Consider the following 16,957-nt stretch of genomic DNA (forward strand, 5'->3'; position numbering starts at 1 on the left):
GCACAATATATACACAATCTCTGATTGCACTCGAGATTATAAACAATTAATTGTAAATCTTTTTTTTTCATATATAGAATATGCATGAATTCACATTAGGTGTACTAACACAACATTAGCGCAATACTGAGTTTCCATTAATTCAAATAAGTACAAAATAATATAATTAATTATTCTAATTTTATTTATACGAAAAGTTTGCTATTAAATATCTGCAAGTGTATTTTTTCAGCAAATGGAGGAAATAAATTTTCACACACAGAAATACAATAAAAATACTGAACATAATGAATTAACATGATTACATGATTTTGAATGAAATGATGGGTAGGTATCTTACTGCGTTTACACAATTACTTTTTCACTCTTTGTTTCATTCTTCAACCAGCAACTGAGATTTTACAACCTTCTGGAGATTACTTTGTAGTCAGTCATGCATGCAAAGATCCGTATGAAAATGGTACCAAAATATGCGGGGACATTAACTCTATCAAGAAATATCAATAAATCAATGATTAAATGTTCACAACTCAGACAAGACAACTTCAAACTTACGGAACATTTTTTCTGACTCACTCTGTAAATTATTTAAGAAATATGACATGATCCTTAACAAATCAAATAATATCTAATAGTTCAACTTTCTTCACAATCTGTGACAAATTGTGTTACAAAAAAATTAAAAAGTATCAAAATTCTAGCAATCTTGAGAGTACCCTTTGTGTAAAAATATTAATAGTTAAACATTGGTGCAAGTCATAAAATGTATTTTCAGTACGACCATTTCTACCTGAGAAATATTTTGCAGCATTTATATTTTCCTTCATATTTAAAACTATACTAAAAACAATTAAACAAAATACAAATGGTAGTAATATACCATTACAAATACAATTATGATCTATATATGTAACGTATGAGAAGAGATGACGTCATTTCATATACAAATAGTGAACAAGCATGAGTGTGATGGTACCAGATTTCTCATAAGGTGAAAGAAAAAGACTTAAGTTAAAAGAGTACCGGTTTATCTTTCTTACACTGAAGGCGAAATGTCATACCACTGCATTAATAAGAATAATCACTATTAGCAAAAATACGAACAATAATCAGTTTTCCTGTTAAACTATAGGAATGATTGAAAGCAAAAAGCAAAGTACCTCAACCCATAATGGCAGAGCGCACTTAGCAAGTACTCCCAACACCTGCATTTATTTACTAGTTGCAATGAATTGAATCGTATTGTGACATCACCTCCTACATGTAAGTCATGCAATGATACATTTTGGATGGTACATGTACAATATTAAGAATGTTGTGCATTCATCTTCTCATTAGCATGCATACAAAAACTAAGTAGGCATTGTATAATATAATATGGCAGATTTTCATAAAGCATCCATAGTTGGGAGAGTTACATATAATTTATAATGAACTGCATATATAAATCTTTTATTCATGTTGTTGAGCTTTAAAGAATGAATGCATTATTTATCAAGGTTAATTGGAAATTAACTGGACTCTCAAAGTACAACATAATTAGCACTTAAATTAATATCCAAAAGGCTTTATGTACACTATTTGTGTTGCCTACATGTAAATATGGCATGCCTTATTGTCTTAGTTTAGTACAATTGAACATAATCAGCTGCAAATATATATACACTGTATAAGATTTAATCAAGTTGAAACAGGATTATATATATGAATATAACATAATAATAATAATATAGGATATTTATATTGCGCACATTTCCACCTTGTTAGGTGCTCAAGGCGCTCCTATATTACCCGGCTAAGCTAGGCGTTCATAGCGCACACAGCTTCTTAAGGAATTACTTCCTACCGGTACCCATTTACCTCACCTGGGTCGAGTGCAGCACATCGTGGATCAGTTTCTTGCTGAAGGAAATTACGCCATGGCTGGGATTCGAACCCACGACCCTCTGTTTCAAAGTCCGAAGACTAATCCACTGGGCCACAACGCTCCACTTTTTAACATAAGAGTTGGAATGTGTTTAAAAAGATTGACAAATCATGTTGCCTTTTAGATGTAAAGCTTGAATTGTATTGATATTTTGCAAACATATTACATGTAAGAACTAATTAAATGAACTTCAATTTTAGGAGAATTTGTGTTTTCCAAAAATGGCAATATGGTACATTATTTTGACTAATAATATGGGCAGAATTCAGATTCATGTTATAATTGGGTCTCCATTAATAATTAACGTTCAGATGTTTTTTGCTGGTTTAGTTTTTTTCTTTTTATAAAATCACTTCTCAAGCATGTAATGGGACCAACAAATTAAGCATACAGTGCACTCCATATACAGTATAACTAGTCCCGGGCCCGTTGCATAAAAGTTACTATTACGGTAACTTTGCCAACAAATTGTAACTTCCATGGTAACGATGCTAAGGAACCAATCAGAATCAAGGATTTAAGGGAAGTTACCATAATATTAACTTTTATGCAATGGGCTCCTGGCCTATTGCAGACCTGCCAACATCTGGGAATGAAAAACTGAATTCTGTAATTTAAAAAAAATGCATTTTTCCCCAAAAAATTTCATAAAATGCTTGGCGCACTCACTCATTACGGCGCTCAAGCTGCATGCAAGCTAAAATGCGCACAGCTCTTGCAGATGAGAAAAAAAACATTGAAACGTGTATATCTTCACCCTGGTTTTAACAAAATGATTGAAAAAAAAAGTTACCTGAAATTAAATTGATCTAATAACCATATTTGTGTACGTTTTATGAAATAGAGACATATAGAGATGATTTTTCTCAATAAATTACGTTTTTGTATTTTTTACAAACAACACATTTTGGTTGCAAAAACGTACTAAATACGCCTAAAACGTACTGGTCGGCAGGTCTGCTATTGTGCTGCTGTCCTGAAATCACAAACACTATTCTTCCCATATTTTTAATTGATTGTTATCTTTCTAGAATGGTTCCATGACACCACAATGAAACTGCCACAAGGATTTAGACCCTGTGGAGGTGTCCTGTGGGTACCACCTGTAGAGGTATATTTAATGAAAGGTTGGAGTCACTGTGACCCCATCCTTGTCCTACCATTCTGCTGCTGCTGCTGCTGGTTGTTCATCTCCTTCAATGTCCTGTGGCTGGTGATATCAACAGGAAGCCTGCACCACTCACAGGATTCCTTCCACAGGGCGACCTGTAACTTCCTGTCATAGGAGAGGCTGCAGGATGCAACAGAGCCACAGTTGTCAAGGTAGCAACCTCCAACACCTTCCATCTCGTCCGATAAAGCAGCATATATCGACGTGGCGCTGCCTTTTTTACTGGTCTAAAGGAACAGGATAGAACAAAGATGGAAAGAAAATGGTGAAGAGGAAAACCAGTCAGGTTGGTCTGAATGAGAATGCTCAAGACAGAAGTTGAAGGAGGGAGTGTCATCGTACTGCAAGAATCTGTCACCCCTTGTAAGAGGGAATATGCTGACTGAAATAAATGAGGAGGGGGAGGATGATGAGGAGGATATTGATGATGATGGTGATGATGATAATGGTGATGATGATGGTGATGATGGTGGTGGTGATGATGGTGGTGGTGATGATGATGGTGATGACGATGATTATGATGATGATGGTGATGGTGATGAAGATGATGGTGATGATGATGAGGAGGATGATGGTGATGATGATTAAGATGGTGAAGAAGATGATGATGATGATGGTGGTGGTGGTGATGATCTGGTGATGATGATAATGATGATGGTGGTGATGATGATGATGGTGGTGGTGGTGATGACGATGATGGTATTTTGATGTAGATGATTTTAAATTGTCTCCATTTTTAATTCCACTTCTTGAAATACAATGTCAAAAACTTATATACTGATTACAACTATAAATTATTCTCTATTTTAGAAATTTCAAGGGAAAATTTGAAGTCCTACAGAGATTCCTAAAGCATATCAAATTTTGTGCAATAATAATAATTCTACATGTATGCCTATTTCTAAAAATGCAGTCATTTTCAAATAAAAAAATATGGACAACGGAGGAGTAAATAAATGTGATGGGAAGGTCCCTACATTACATGTACTGTTCATTGTCTGAGAAAAGCCTATTGATGTACATCAATGAAAAAAAGTGGAAAAGGACATTTTTCATATATCCATCCAAACATTGCATAGATCACATAAAAGGCCACCAACTTAGTGGGTATTTTATCAAGTGTATTTAAACCAAATTAATAGCAGACCAAACAGGTTTAGCCCATGTTTTATCAGACTATCCATGAACCATCTTTCCAATGTGACAAAGTAAATAACAAGTAGATTTAAAATGGAAATGAGACCGGCCGTGCATTGGGCAAAGTGAAAAAAGTCTAAATGTGTATTTGACCAAGTGTGCTAGACCAACTGCGGACATCGAGTTAATATAAACCAAATTTTTCTCCTTGAACTGGTAAAAAACACACAAACTATATAAGTGTGATGTTCTACCCATAATCCAATTCAGGCATTCACCCATTATGATTACTATGCCAAGGCAATGAGAAAACACAAAACAGAACAAACCTTAATACCTCTGACCTACTTCTGAACTTTTGTACAGAGTTCAACAAAAGAAACAAACAATATATCACACAATGCAATAACACTCATATCATGAATAACATTGAGCCAATGATTATCACTAAAGTGACAATAGTATCAAGGGCACAATACCCTTTTCAGACACACCAATTTTAATCATACAATAGTATGGATAAATGTACGGTTTGATAGTGAATTCATTGTTTGGGAGCAAACAGCCCATCAATAAAAAATACAGGCTCAGTGGAAGAAAGTCTGTCTCATAACAGGTCGTCGGTTCAATCCCTGACCAAGTCATACCAAAGACTTAAAAATGGGACCTTTTGCCTTCTTTTCAGGCTATCGAACTAGAACAGTTCATGAGAGCTAAAATGGCTAACCTGAGTAATTAAATAGTCAATATAAGGACATTCAGACACAAAAGAAACACTGTACATAATCCATTAGTGTATCTCTACAAGATCTCTCTTGTCTGAATGAAGGGTTTTGTTTGCTTGATAACTATGAATGGACCTTGGTCAGATAATACCAAGGTACTGTAATGTTTTGTTCTGCAGTTGATATGACAAGTGCAAAGTCCAAGTCATTGTCCATGATTATCGCTTCAATGGGCATACAGCCAAGAAACCAAAATTTGTGACCTAAGTGTATTTTAATATAATTTAGTGAACAGCTTGAATTGATATGGATTATTTAATAGCCTTTAAAGAGGATTTTACAAAATTGAAGCTTACCAGTAAAAGAAATTCTTAATGATTATTACGAGAACAAGCCATATTATTGAGTTTAACCTAAAAGTCAAATCACTATTTAGATCATTGGTATAACATACACATGTACAAGTACAACATACACATGAGCCTAATTTGGGATTGATTCATCAAAAGATTTTTAATTTATCAGACAGAACCAATATCTTCTGGCCCCGGGGGGGCCACTTCCATTCAGAAGTGGATACCATGCGCGACCATGGGGTCTCGAAAAGCACCCTAAACACGTAATTTCCATATTCTGAAAATGCACCCCTTAACAAGTATTGGCGTGTGAAACCCTACCCTTAACAAGTATTGGAAACAAAACGACACTCTTGGCAAATATTCCCTGAAATGAACCCCTAAACAAGTACAGGAATGTTACGGGTCCTTCGGTCGTCGGCTTTACCTTATTTGGTTTAGTACGACCCCATCTTCTACACCTCGCGCAAATCGGACTCTAAACACGAAGTGTTGGGGCAAAAAGGACATCCTTTATAAAACATTTGAATTTTGTTTTATCATCCCCGCAAATTCGACCCTAAACACGTAATTTTCCTAGCAAAATAGATACCTTTTTTCATTATTTTTGTGTTTTTGACACCCTTATCACGTTACGTACGTAACGTGCCCTATCGTGAAAAAGACATCCTTTTTACGTGTTTTTTTGGTCGCGCATGGTATCCACTCGTCAATGTAAGTGGCCCCTCCGGGCTTCTGGCAACCACTTTGGCCCGTATTCTGAAGTCGGGTTTAATTTAAACTCAGGTTTAAAGTTGTGGTGTAAGTATGGATGGCCAAATTGTTACATAAATCACTAACAGTAGAGATATCATATTTCAGCTCATTCGGCTCTTAAATCATTCATAATTATCTAGGAAGTATAAATAGATGATTGTTTTCACCATCGATGAATCAGGAAAGAGCAGAGTCAACATAAGAAACGTACAACTTAATAAAAATTTTGATACTTTTGGCTTATAATAATAATAATAATATTCCGCATTTATATAGCTTCCCATACTTACCGTAAACCACAAATTTAAACCCGAGTTTAAGTTCAACCCGACTTCAGAATACGGGCCATTGTGTGTATTGCTTGACTATAATAAACTTTAACTCTAATCAGTAAACCTTTAAACCTCTTTGTGTTTCTTTCTGGCCATAGGATTAAAGTATTTTCACTTGGTCTACAAGTATTTAGTCTAATTCTCAGATGGTTAAATACCATATGGGTTAAATCTAGTTGGTCTACTATCAATTTTGGTATAACTGCTGATGGGGATACACTTGGTGTAATAACCACCAAATCTTATTCTCATTCAGTCTAATGCCCAGATAATCTAACTTGCTATTTTGCCTATTGTCAAATGGAAATCTGGTGCATGACAAGTGAATTTAGACAAGTTAATTCAGGTAGTATTAGAACAAGTGGATATTAGACAAAATAAGTACAGCCTACATGGTAATTAGACAAAATGGTAATTTGATTTAGAATGGTAATTAGACCTAATTGTTATTTTTAAAAAATGGTTGTAGAGAAACTAGGATTGGACCATGTGGGAGAAGACCAAATGGAACATAGACATAGCCGGAGGAGACCAAGGCCCGTATTCTGAAGTCGGGTTTAACTTAAACTCAAGTTTAAAGTTGTGGTTTAAGTATGGAAAGCCCATTGCTACATAAATCACTAATGGTAAAGATATCATAATCAGCTCATTCGGCTCTCAAATCATTCATAATTGTCTAGGAAGTATAAATAGATGACTGTCTTCACCATCGATGAATCAGGAAAGAACACAGTGAAAAATTAAAAACATACAACTTAATAAAAATTTTGACACTTTTCGCTTCCCATAATTTTAGCACAGAGTTAGACCATGGTCTAAGTTAAACCTGACTTCAGAATACCGGGCCAAGAGTCAATTAACCTGTTGACTACTGAATTCCTTAAATTTCCATAGGCTTTGTATGGGGATCATTTGGTTCCAGTTGGCAAGTGGTTAATTGATAAAAAGAGATTCTACCTACCCAAATCAGACCAAGCTGAGAAAAAATAATCTTTGCCATCTGCATGATCGGATGAAGGTTCTGATAGAGTTGTGTTCCAACGACTCCAGGATGAAGGCTGTTGACGGTTACCCGACGGCTAGCTCGGTAGATACGACGCTGGAGCTCTTGGGTGCCTAAGACTACGGCTAGTTTGCTGTCGGCGTAGGCCTTGTAAGGGGAATACTCTTTCTTTGGCATGCTTGGAGCAGAAATAAACAAGCATCAAGATTAAAATTTGAAAAATGAATGCAGATAAACAAGATTCTATTGCTTTTATCTGCATGCATGTCTCTCACTTTCGTTTATGTTTCATTTCAACTTTAGATGAAATAGCTGTAATACTTTAAAAACTGGTCAAAAACTATCACATCACATTCAAACTTTTATGGACTTATGTGCAATGAAAAGTGGCATTGCAAACTCATAACATGACTGCATTTGCAATACTGTGAGAAAACTGAACATTTTTTTTAAGACGTGTGTGATTTATGTATTGCTAATAGTAAAATGAAATTCATGATGAAATGAAATGACATTGAATGAAATCAAACTTTACATAAATCTATTAAAAAATGAGTCAGCCTGGGGCTTATGACACTTTGGCTCTCCATCTGGAAATAACGTTAAAGGCCCTGTCACATTTTTCCATTCAAGACTTGCGGGTGAGCTGCAATCAATCACCTGCAATAAAGTTTTGAGCATTAAAACTTTTCTGTGTAAAAATTGGACTTGCACGTGCTTCTATAGGCGACAGCATGTGATACACACAAGTCACACTCAAGACTTGCATGGAACGACGTCATAGGGCCTTAATGTGTCTAGATGGCGAGATACATTATCTTGTCATCTAGACAAGTCAATGACACTTCAAAGCTTCCATACATGTACATCCGAGCTCATAGACTTACATTTTTGGCATATGTGAAGCATCCATCCATCCCCCAAAATGAGCAATGGAAGAAACATTAATGATCCTTGCGTAACTCCTAGAATGAGCTGAGGTGTGGAGTTTATCTAAGAGGAGTCTAGTCAAGAGGTAATGGCCGAGGTAGTTGACCTGAAACTGCATTTCAAAATCATCTGCTGTCTTGCAATATGGTGTCGCCATGATTCCAGCTTCAGAATAGAAAGAGATGAAGCGAAATGATTAGAAACAATCAATGTTATCCATTTCATGTAGTTAATAATAAAACAAATTTTCTGAGAATTATAATGAGATTAGATTTACGGCTTAGAGTTCTAATCAAATTCTGGAACTGAATTACAACAGAAGAGAACTGAAAGATATAGAAACCAAGATGAACATAAATTTGATACAAAACAAACAAAAGAAATGAGATAAAAAAGTAATTAAACCCCAAATTATCAACTCTTTTGGGGTCACATAATAATACAAGCTACACGTATGTTTTTTTTAATAAATCCCCCTAAATCTGCAGATATTTACAAATCTCTCTTTGAATGTTCATTTTGAATTGTCTATGATTATGAAAGCAAAAATGTTTATCCACCTGCTTTATATGTTAATTTTCAGTTATGATTTGGTATATATTTTTTTCTGTTGAAAATGAATTTCACGAATTTAATTTTCAATGAATGAAAGTGCATCATATTCATAAGTCCAGTAACATTTTCTAACAATGATGATCGAGTAAACTAGCTATGTTAAAAAAATGTAAAAAAAATGTAAAAAAAAGCACTAGACAATGATGTGAAATCACTATTTGAATACTCACCATTATTAACTAATATATGTAGAGGTAGTCTCTTATCAAGAAAACTTTCAGCAAAGTCACGCACTGACTGAAGGGAAGACAAATCAAGTGGTATCCACTCAACGCGAGCCAAGGCATTATCCTTTTTTATTGCCTCAATAGCCTTCCGTGCTTTCTTACTATGAGGGGTACCTGAATGCAATTATAGCAAAGATAAGTGCATGAATGATAATAATAATTGAATAATATGAAGCTATAATATCGTCTATTATTAAAGATAAATTCCAGTTCTGGTAACAATCTCAAAATGACTTTTTACAGAATCTAATATAATGACCACCCAAGTGTCTGTTTGCATAAATAAAAAATATGTGCGAAAGGATGCTGGAAGAAATCAAATAATAAAAAAATAAGCGCGGATTCAATCACTTCCGTCGGGTCTTTATTCCAGCAACAATAATACACTGTCCCACGTGTGCCTATCTGTGTCGGCGATCTTCAGTGTCATCGTCTTTCAGCTTAGATTTATCATTTCACATACATGTAGTTCAGTTTATGTAACTATACCAGATCTAGATCCACAATGATATAATCATACTTAACCTTGGTTTTACAGACTTTCTCACGAAATTAGTGTTTTACTGCAACTACTATCATTTAGCTTTAAAATTGGAAAAACTTACTCTCAAAAATTACTTGTATCCTAGTTATTTTGTAATCTGTTGGATGTAACTGAAAATATACTACTCACCAAGCACTACTTGTACTCCTTTCTTGCATAATACTTTGGCAGTTTCTAAACCAATACCTGAGGCTCCTCCAGTTACGATGGCAACCTTTCCATCATGCCTTGAAATATCTAAGGTAGATACAACAATACAGAGAAAACATTATTTATCAATTATCAAACCTATTGTGGATAATTACAAAAAAAGGAACACAGACAAGTTTATTTAAATAATCAAGTTTGCTGACATGTTCATGATACGTGTCAGAAAATGCCCCTCTGACATATGACCCAATTGATTCCAAAATGAAGTAGTATTCTAAATGAAATGTGCATAACTAGAAAGCTCATTTCAAGTTCTAACTTCTGTAAATATTTCAGCGGTCTTGCTTCAACAGTTTGGAATACCTAATCTATTGGGTAGCAGTGGTGCGTTTCAGCCCATTCCAAGCTTGCATGCAGCATAGCTGTATGTTGTGCAGTGTCTATCATTTCATCATCCACAATCTGACCAGGGAATTTCCTAATCTGACCAAGGAAACCTACAATCTCAGAATGGGCTAAAAAAAAAACCCACTGCTACACAACAGATTTACATTGTATCCATATTTTCATAAGAGTTAGAAAAAGAAATGAGCTTTGAATTGTTTACATTTAATTGAGATTTTTTTTTAATTCATTTTAAAAATGGTTAATTAAAACATGCATCTGCTCATTATTCACAGACAAAGCTGGTAAAAACAGGTGTACAATTCAAAAGCATATAAACAATAAACATGATACTCAAATGACATACACTGAAGTCACATACATGTACATATAGTGGAAAATAACAACTTCTAATAACACAAGGAATTTTATGCACGTAGCACGTAGCCATGTACATAATTGTTGAAAACAAAAAATGTACGTTGTATTGAGCATTATAACACTAATGTACATTTTGGAAGTTATTGAGCCATACAAGTTTGTCACTCAGAGTGATATTTTTGGGGGGAAGCTGTAATAATTCATTTCTTACATTTTTAATTAAAAAAAAAGAGTGACTTGTATTAAACTATTGGCCTATCAATATCATTTATAGTTTGAAAAAAAAACTCTTACCCGGTACTTATAATCATACTTAACAAAATGAAAATGAAGTTTTGGGGGAATCCCCCCCCCCCCAAAAAAAAAAATTAAAAAAATTCTTCAAGTAGTATACTGTCATCCATGTGGACCCTCTAATAGCCTCTATTATTAGTTTTGACAAGCCATATACTGGAAGAGATGGGTTTTTAAGGGAAGGGTCTCGAGGAGGGGGGGGGGGGGCAGTCAAATGTACTGACCAAATCATTTCCAAACACCCTCAAAACAAGTTTTTTATGTGTGAAAAATAACCCCCTAAAACAAGTTTTTTGCGAGCTTCATTACACATTTTGGCCCCTAAACAGTTGTCGCCAGAATATGACCCCCAAACAAGTTTTGTCTATTAATTTGCTAACAATAAAGCTTAAAGGACAAGTTCACCCCAACAAAAACTTGATTTGAATAAAAAGAGAAAAATTCAACAAGCATAACACTGAAAATTTCATCAAAATCGGATGTAAAATAAGAAAGTTATGGCATTTTAAAGTTTCGCTTATTTTCAACAAAATAGTTATATGAACGAGCCAGTCACATCCAAATGAGAGAGTTGATGACATAACTCACTCACTATTTCTTTTGTATTTTATTATATGAAACATGAAATTTTGTTAATTTCTCATCATTGTCATGTGAAATGAAGTTTCATTCCTCCCTTAACACGTGGAATTCCATTATTTTAACATTTTGTGCTTCAGGCAAGGAGGTCCTAATCGTCAAATTCGTAAAAATTGAAATATTGTATAATTCAAACAATAAAAAACAAAAGAAATAGTGAGTGAGTGACATCATCGACTCTCTCATTTGGATGTAACTGGCTCGTTCATATAACTATTTTGTTGAAAATAAGCGAAACTTTGAAATGTCATAACTTTCTTGTTTTACATCCGATTTTGATGAAATTTTCAGCATTGTGCTTGTCTGATTTTCCTCTGTTGATTCAAATCAACATTTTTCTGAGGTGGACTTGACCTTTAAATAGACAAAACTATATTGATGGGAATTGCACACCCCAAGTGCAGTTAGGGTTAAAATACCATAATTATTTAGGGAAGAACCTGAACACTTTTCAGAAACGAGAAGGAAAAAGCCTCGGGGAAAAAGCTTGAGGAAAAAACATAGATCTACCCTAAACATGCTTGGCTAGTCTTTAAAAAAAAACTTTTGGAAAAAAAATACCTTATGTTTGACCCTGTGATTGACCAGTCTATATTAGACTTGTTAAGAGGTTGAACACTGCACTTTTTAGTACAAATGTCCCCCATGGCACAAATGTTACTTGAGTCAAAAGAAAAAGATTCATCCAAAGAGACACGATGTATCTATGCAAATAAGCAAGTAATTTATATAAATTTGCATATTATGTCGATATAGTGAAAACAAGTATTTAAGAATGTATGTTTAACCAGAACTGCCCTAAAATTGGAAATAAAGTCTTAGGGTAAGAAAGAGAAGAAACTTGTCATAAAATGATTGGGATGTCCTTGTTTATTATTACCTAATTTACATAAAGTATGCAAATTATAATTTAAAACAGAGTATTTTTTCATGAATCCTGAACTGTTTTATAAATAACAGCAATTAATACACAATGTCATTATTCTACATGAAAGAGAATATACTAACGATAACATCGATATGCTTCATGACAGTATTAGTGTCTTAATTTGCTTAGAAACAGGGCAAATATTTCAAAATGTATGACGTGATATTGCGCTAAAACGAGACCAAAACAACCACTATGTCACAGTCACACTCACGAATCGGACAATAAGGCGATCAATGGTAGATAACACAATCCCAACACAATAGCTTCAATCGGCTTCTCGTATCCCTTTTGTTGGTGTGTCTGCCACACCATGATCTATGGTATATACGGGCAAAATGCATTTCGGTATCGGTAAAACACTATCTGTTTCATTTCTTTCTAATTTGTTTCTCTTAATTGGAAAATTTACAGGAGACATTGCTTTGCAGGTTACTCTAATGAAGCTCTGGCACATGAATCATGACAAATGTACCCCACCTCAATCCACATTTTAATTTAATTAAAATATATATCTTTTGGAGACTGTGAAGTGGCAGAACTGCATTCCCCCGGCACTCCCGCCACTTGACAAAACCAGTTTGACTTGTATTATCGACTTGGAAAAGACGATTTATGAGACATCAGTCAACATGTTTCCTGAAGAAAGTTTTTTGTTTATTTAAGCCTATATACGCCCACGGGAGCCCTCCGAATTTACCCCATCCCCTCGATCTCCCCTTCGACACTAAATGAAAAAAATATTGGGTTTTCAAGCCATCGGCAAGGCAAATTGCATTTTTTTTTTATAATAAAGGCACTTTTAATCTATATTTCATATTTATCAATATTATTATTAAAGTTATTATTATTATTGTTATTATTATCATCATTAACATCATCATCATCATCATTATTATTATCATTTTTATTATTATCATTGTTCTGCAGTTTGTATAATGCTCTAGCACAGTAAAGGATATAAATGTTAAAAACTGCTCGAAACAGCCAGCGATCGGGCGCGGGCCGCACCAAGGTCCAAGCGAAGCGCCAGGCCAGAGCGCAGGGCGCGCGATATGCAGTAACGGTACCATATATGCCAAAGACGCACGCCACGCCACGTCCACCTTGCAAATTGTAAGAATAGTTCTCACCTTCGGGCTTTTTGTTGCCTCTCAGAAGCTGACGAATGGTCGCAAATATTGCAATAGCATAGACAACAACCATATAAAACGCCTGCCTCCACCACTCCATTCCGCCATCTGAATAGTCAAGACAAAAGTCTGTGAATTAGGAGACGACTTTGTCACGTCTTCAACGCAAAAGCCCTGCAGCAACAAACGTATCACGTGTGCTAGTTTTGTCACGTGATATCTCTGTTTGTAAACATTGGGTTGATTTGGTTCATTCTACATGTATTTTGAACAGTGGCGTAGTTACGGAAGGGGGGCATAGGTGCGCGTGCCCCCCCCCCCCCTGAGATTAGGTGTGCCCCCCCTGAAAAAATTGGCGGTCGAGCCAAAAAAAGGGAGAAAGAAGGGAAAATACAGAAGGAGAAAAAGAGAGGAAATGAAGAGGAGGAAGACGAATAAATAAAATAATTTTTGGGGAATTAAGACTTGTAAAAAATCTTTCATGTTACTTAACAAAATTTTCTCTCGCGCTTTACGCTTGATAAGATTCATATCTTACTCAATATGCCGATATGGAGCTTAAAAAATATCAAATTTTGAAGTCAATGTATATTTCAGCTCGGACATCGAGCTTAAATATATAAAAGAAGTAGTCTAGTAGTAGTAGTAGTAGTAGTAGTAGTAGTAGTAGTAGTAGTAGTAGTAGTAGTAGTAGTAGTAGAAGTAGTAGTAGTAGTAGTAGTAGAAGTAGTAGTAGTAGTAGCCGTAGTAGTAGTAGTAGTAAAAGAAGTAGTAGTAGTAGTAGTAGTAGTAGTAGTAGTAGTAGTAGTAGTAGTAGTAGTAGTAGTAGTAGTAGTAGTAGTAGTAGTAGTAGTAGTAGTAGTATAAGTAGTAGTATAGGTTTAGCATAGGGAGATCCAGGGGTAACCCAAGATTCTAGGTCTAAATCTTCTTTTTTTAAGATGATGAAAAAAAAAATTAAACCAAAAAAAGCTTGCTCATCGCGCGTTCAATGTTTATTCAGATAGCCTATACGCAGCCTCCAGTTTCAGAGCTTCACTCTCGCATTATTCCTAATTATAGGAAGACATCAATCCTTTTATGATAACAAAATATCGAGTGACCGGTTTTTAGGTCTGATTTTATAAATCAATGTTTTCCTTGCGCTTTACGCTCACATGAATTTTTTTGGGAGGCCTAGGCACAGTGCCCCCCACACACATACTTTTTGAAGCACTTAAAAAGTGACCTTTTTTTGCAAGAAAGGTGCCCCCTCACGAATGTGTTCTGTGCCCCTTTAAGGTCTCGAGGACCCGTTTCATGTGTTAAAGGGGAAGTTCACCCTGACAAAAAGTTTATTGTAAAAATAGCAGAAAAAATAATAAAAAATATTGCCGAAGGTTTGAGAAAAATTCATCAAATAATTAAAAAGTTATTAGAATTTCAATTATTTGATTTGTGACGTCATATGCGAGCAGCATTCCTACATAGCGAATGGTAAAATATCAATGAAATGTCATTTTCTCAGAAAATTGAAAATGGTTTTCACTGTAACTTTTGTATATCAATAGACAAATCATTTCATACCCGATCATGAAAAGAAAACAAAATTAAGTCATCAGGAACCATACAAAATTTGAAAGTCATACATTTTATATTACATAACACATGGGGCAGCTGCTCGTTTATGACGTCACAAATCCAAAATTTTGAACTCTAATAACTTTCTTACTCTTTAACGGATTTTCTTCAAACCTTCACCAATTTTTTTTACTATTTTTTCGGCTTATTTCGAAAGGGTGGGTGCTGTCGCGTTAAGGTGCGTCAACGCGAACGCGAAGATTCGTCCAAAGCCCCCCCGGCTTGGCCGAAAGGGTGCGTTGGGAGCGCCACGTCGCGTCGCGTTCACTGGAACGCGCCCTTTCGTCCAAAGCCCCCCGGTTTGGACGAAAGGGTGTGTTTATAATGAATAAATAAATACAAATATTTATAAGAAAGCCGAACAAACAAAAAAGACGAGTGATATGTGAAATTTGCATAGGAACATAAATCATCATATGGCACAAACATTCTTTTTAAGGTAAAAAAAAAAAAAAACAATGAAGGCATGCTGCATGAGGATTTTTCGGTGGAAATGTTTTATGGTGTAATATTGATACATGTAAAAATTATGACTGATTTCAAGGTTCTTTCAAATAAAAAAAGTATACTTACCTTCAATTTATACTTTGCAGGTGTGTATTTATTACAAAGGAAAACATTCGTATACCTGGAGATATTTGGTGTCCCCCAAATTATAAAACTTACGGCAGATGTGTGCTGGAAGGGCAAGGCCAAAATTGATGTCGGGTCAGCATTCACAACGTTTAACTCTTCAGACCCTACCTTACTATATTTTACACTTGAGACCCTGCCTCAGTATATTTTGTGAGATGTATCTGTTGTGTATGTGTGCGTGTTGTGTGTATAATAATAATAATAATAATACTTATAATAATAAAAATAATAACAATTATAATAATTATAATAATGATAATAATAATAATTTTCACCCCAAAGAGTGAATTTATGGAAATGAATTTGGAGTGAAAAATTGGCGCCAAGTGGCTTATTGCAAGGGTGGGTATCTGATTTTATTATCATTATTATTATTATTATTATTATCATTAGTATTATTGTTATTATTATCATTATTATTATTATTATCATTATTATTCTTAGTTGAACTTTTCTTTCTTTTCCTCAAATCGTCAATGCTTTAAATGATTGAAAATCCACTATTTTACGTGCAAATTGGCAATGTTTGACAAAATACCTTATATTCAGCTTTCTTATAAATATTTGTATTTATTTATTCATTATTATTAAACACACCCTTTCGTCCAAACCGGGGGGGGGGGGGCTTTGGACGAAAGGGCGCGTTTCAGTGAACGCGACGCGACGTGGAGCTCCCAACGCACCCTTTCGGCCAAACCGGGGGGCTTTGGACGAATCTTCGCGTTCGCGTTGACGCACCCTAACGCGACAGCACCCACCCTTTCGACATAAGCCTATTTTTTCTGCTATTTTCACAACAAAGTTTTCTTCAGGGTGAACTTCCCCTTTAACGAGTGCCAGAACCCCTTATAGCTTTCTCATAGGTGTCTGCACTCAAATCAGATAATTTTTTTCTTAAAAACACATTCTTTTCATGCCCAATGGGTGTCCGGTTTCTATATTTAGCGTTTTCTGCTTCCTTTTCCAAGTGCATCCTTCATCGCATAATCCCTTTCAAAATATGATTTGCCCCTTTTGCTATTTCTTTTTTTTCTTTTGATAATGAAATGCATCCCTTAACCTTTACTTA

The 16,957-nt window shown here is 35.1% G+C and overlaps 1 protein-coding gene across 1 annotated transcript; it reads right to left on the bottom strand.

Moving 5' to 3' along the window:
• Positions 1 to 2,864: 2,864 nt before the first annotated feature.
• LOC121410034 (dehydrogenase/reductase SDR family member on chromosome X-like) lies at positions 2,865 to 13,817 on the bottom strand. Its single transcript, XM_041601858.1, has 6 exons — positions 13,633 to 13,817; positions 9,853 to 9,960; positions 9,123 to 9,293; positions 8,295 to 8,502; positions 7,366 to 7,585; positions 2,865 to 3,325 (listed from the first exon to the last, which is right to left on the bottom strand). Exons 1-6 carry the CDS (start codon positions 13,730 to 13,732, stop codon positions 3,062 to 3,064), a joined length of 1,071 nt encoding a protein of 356 aa, XP_041457792.1. The 5' UTR covers positions 13,733 to 13,817; the 3' UTR covers positions 2,865 to 3,061.
• Between the last annotated feature and the right edge of the window lie 3,140 nt (positions 13,818 to 16,957).

Source organism: Lytechinus variegatus, chromosome 1 (assembly GCF_018143015.1).
Source record: "Lytechinus variegatus isolate NC3 chromosome 1, Lvar_3.0, whole genome shotgun sequence".
In the NCBI taxonomy this organism is placed as follows: domain Eukaryota; kingdom Metazoa; phylum Echinodermata; class Echinoidea; order Temnopleuroida; family Toxopneustidae; genus Lytechinus; species Lytechinus variegatus.

Bases quoted from the DNA above. Each gene is read 5' to 3' on its own strand.
- LOC121410034 (XM_041601858.1), bottom strand. From the start codon at position 13,732: ATGGAGTGGTGGAGGCAGGCGTTTTATATGGTTGTTGTCTATGCTATT. The intron at 9,961-13,632 runs GTGAGAACTATT...TATCTACCTTAG, and splicing joins AGGCAACAAAAAGCCCGAAG to ATATTTCAAGGCATGATGGA. The intron at 7,586-8,294 runs GTAAGTCTATGA...TTCTGCTCCAAG, and splicing joins GCTTCACATATGCCAAAAAT to CATGCCAAAGAAAGAGTATT.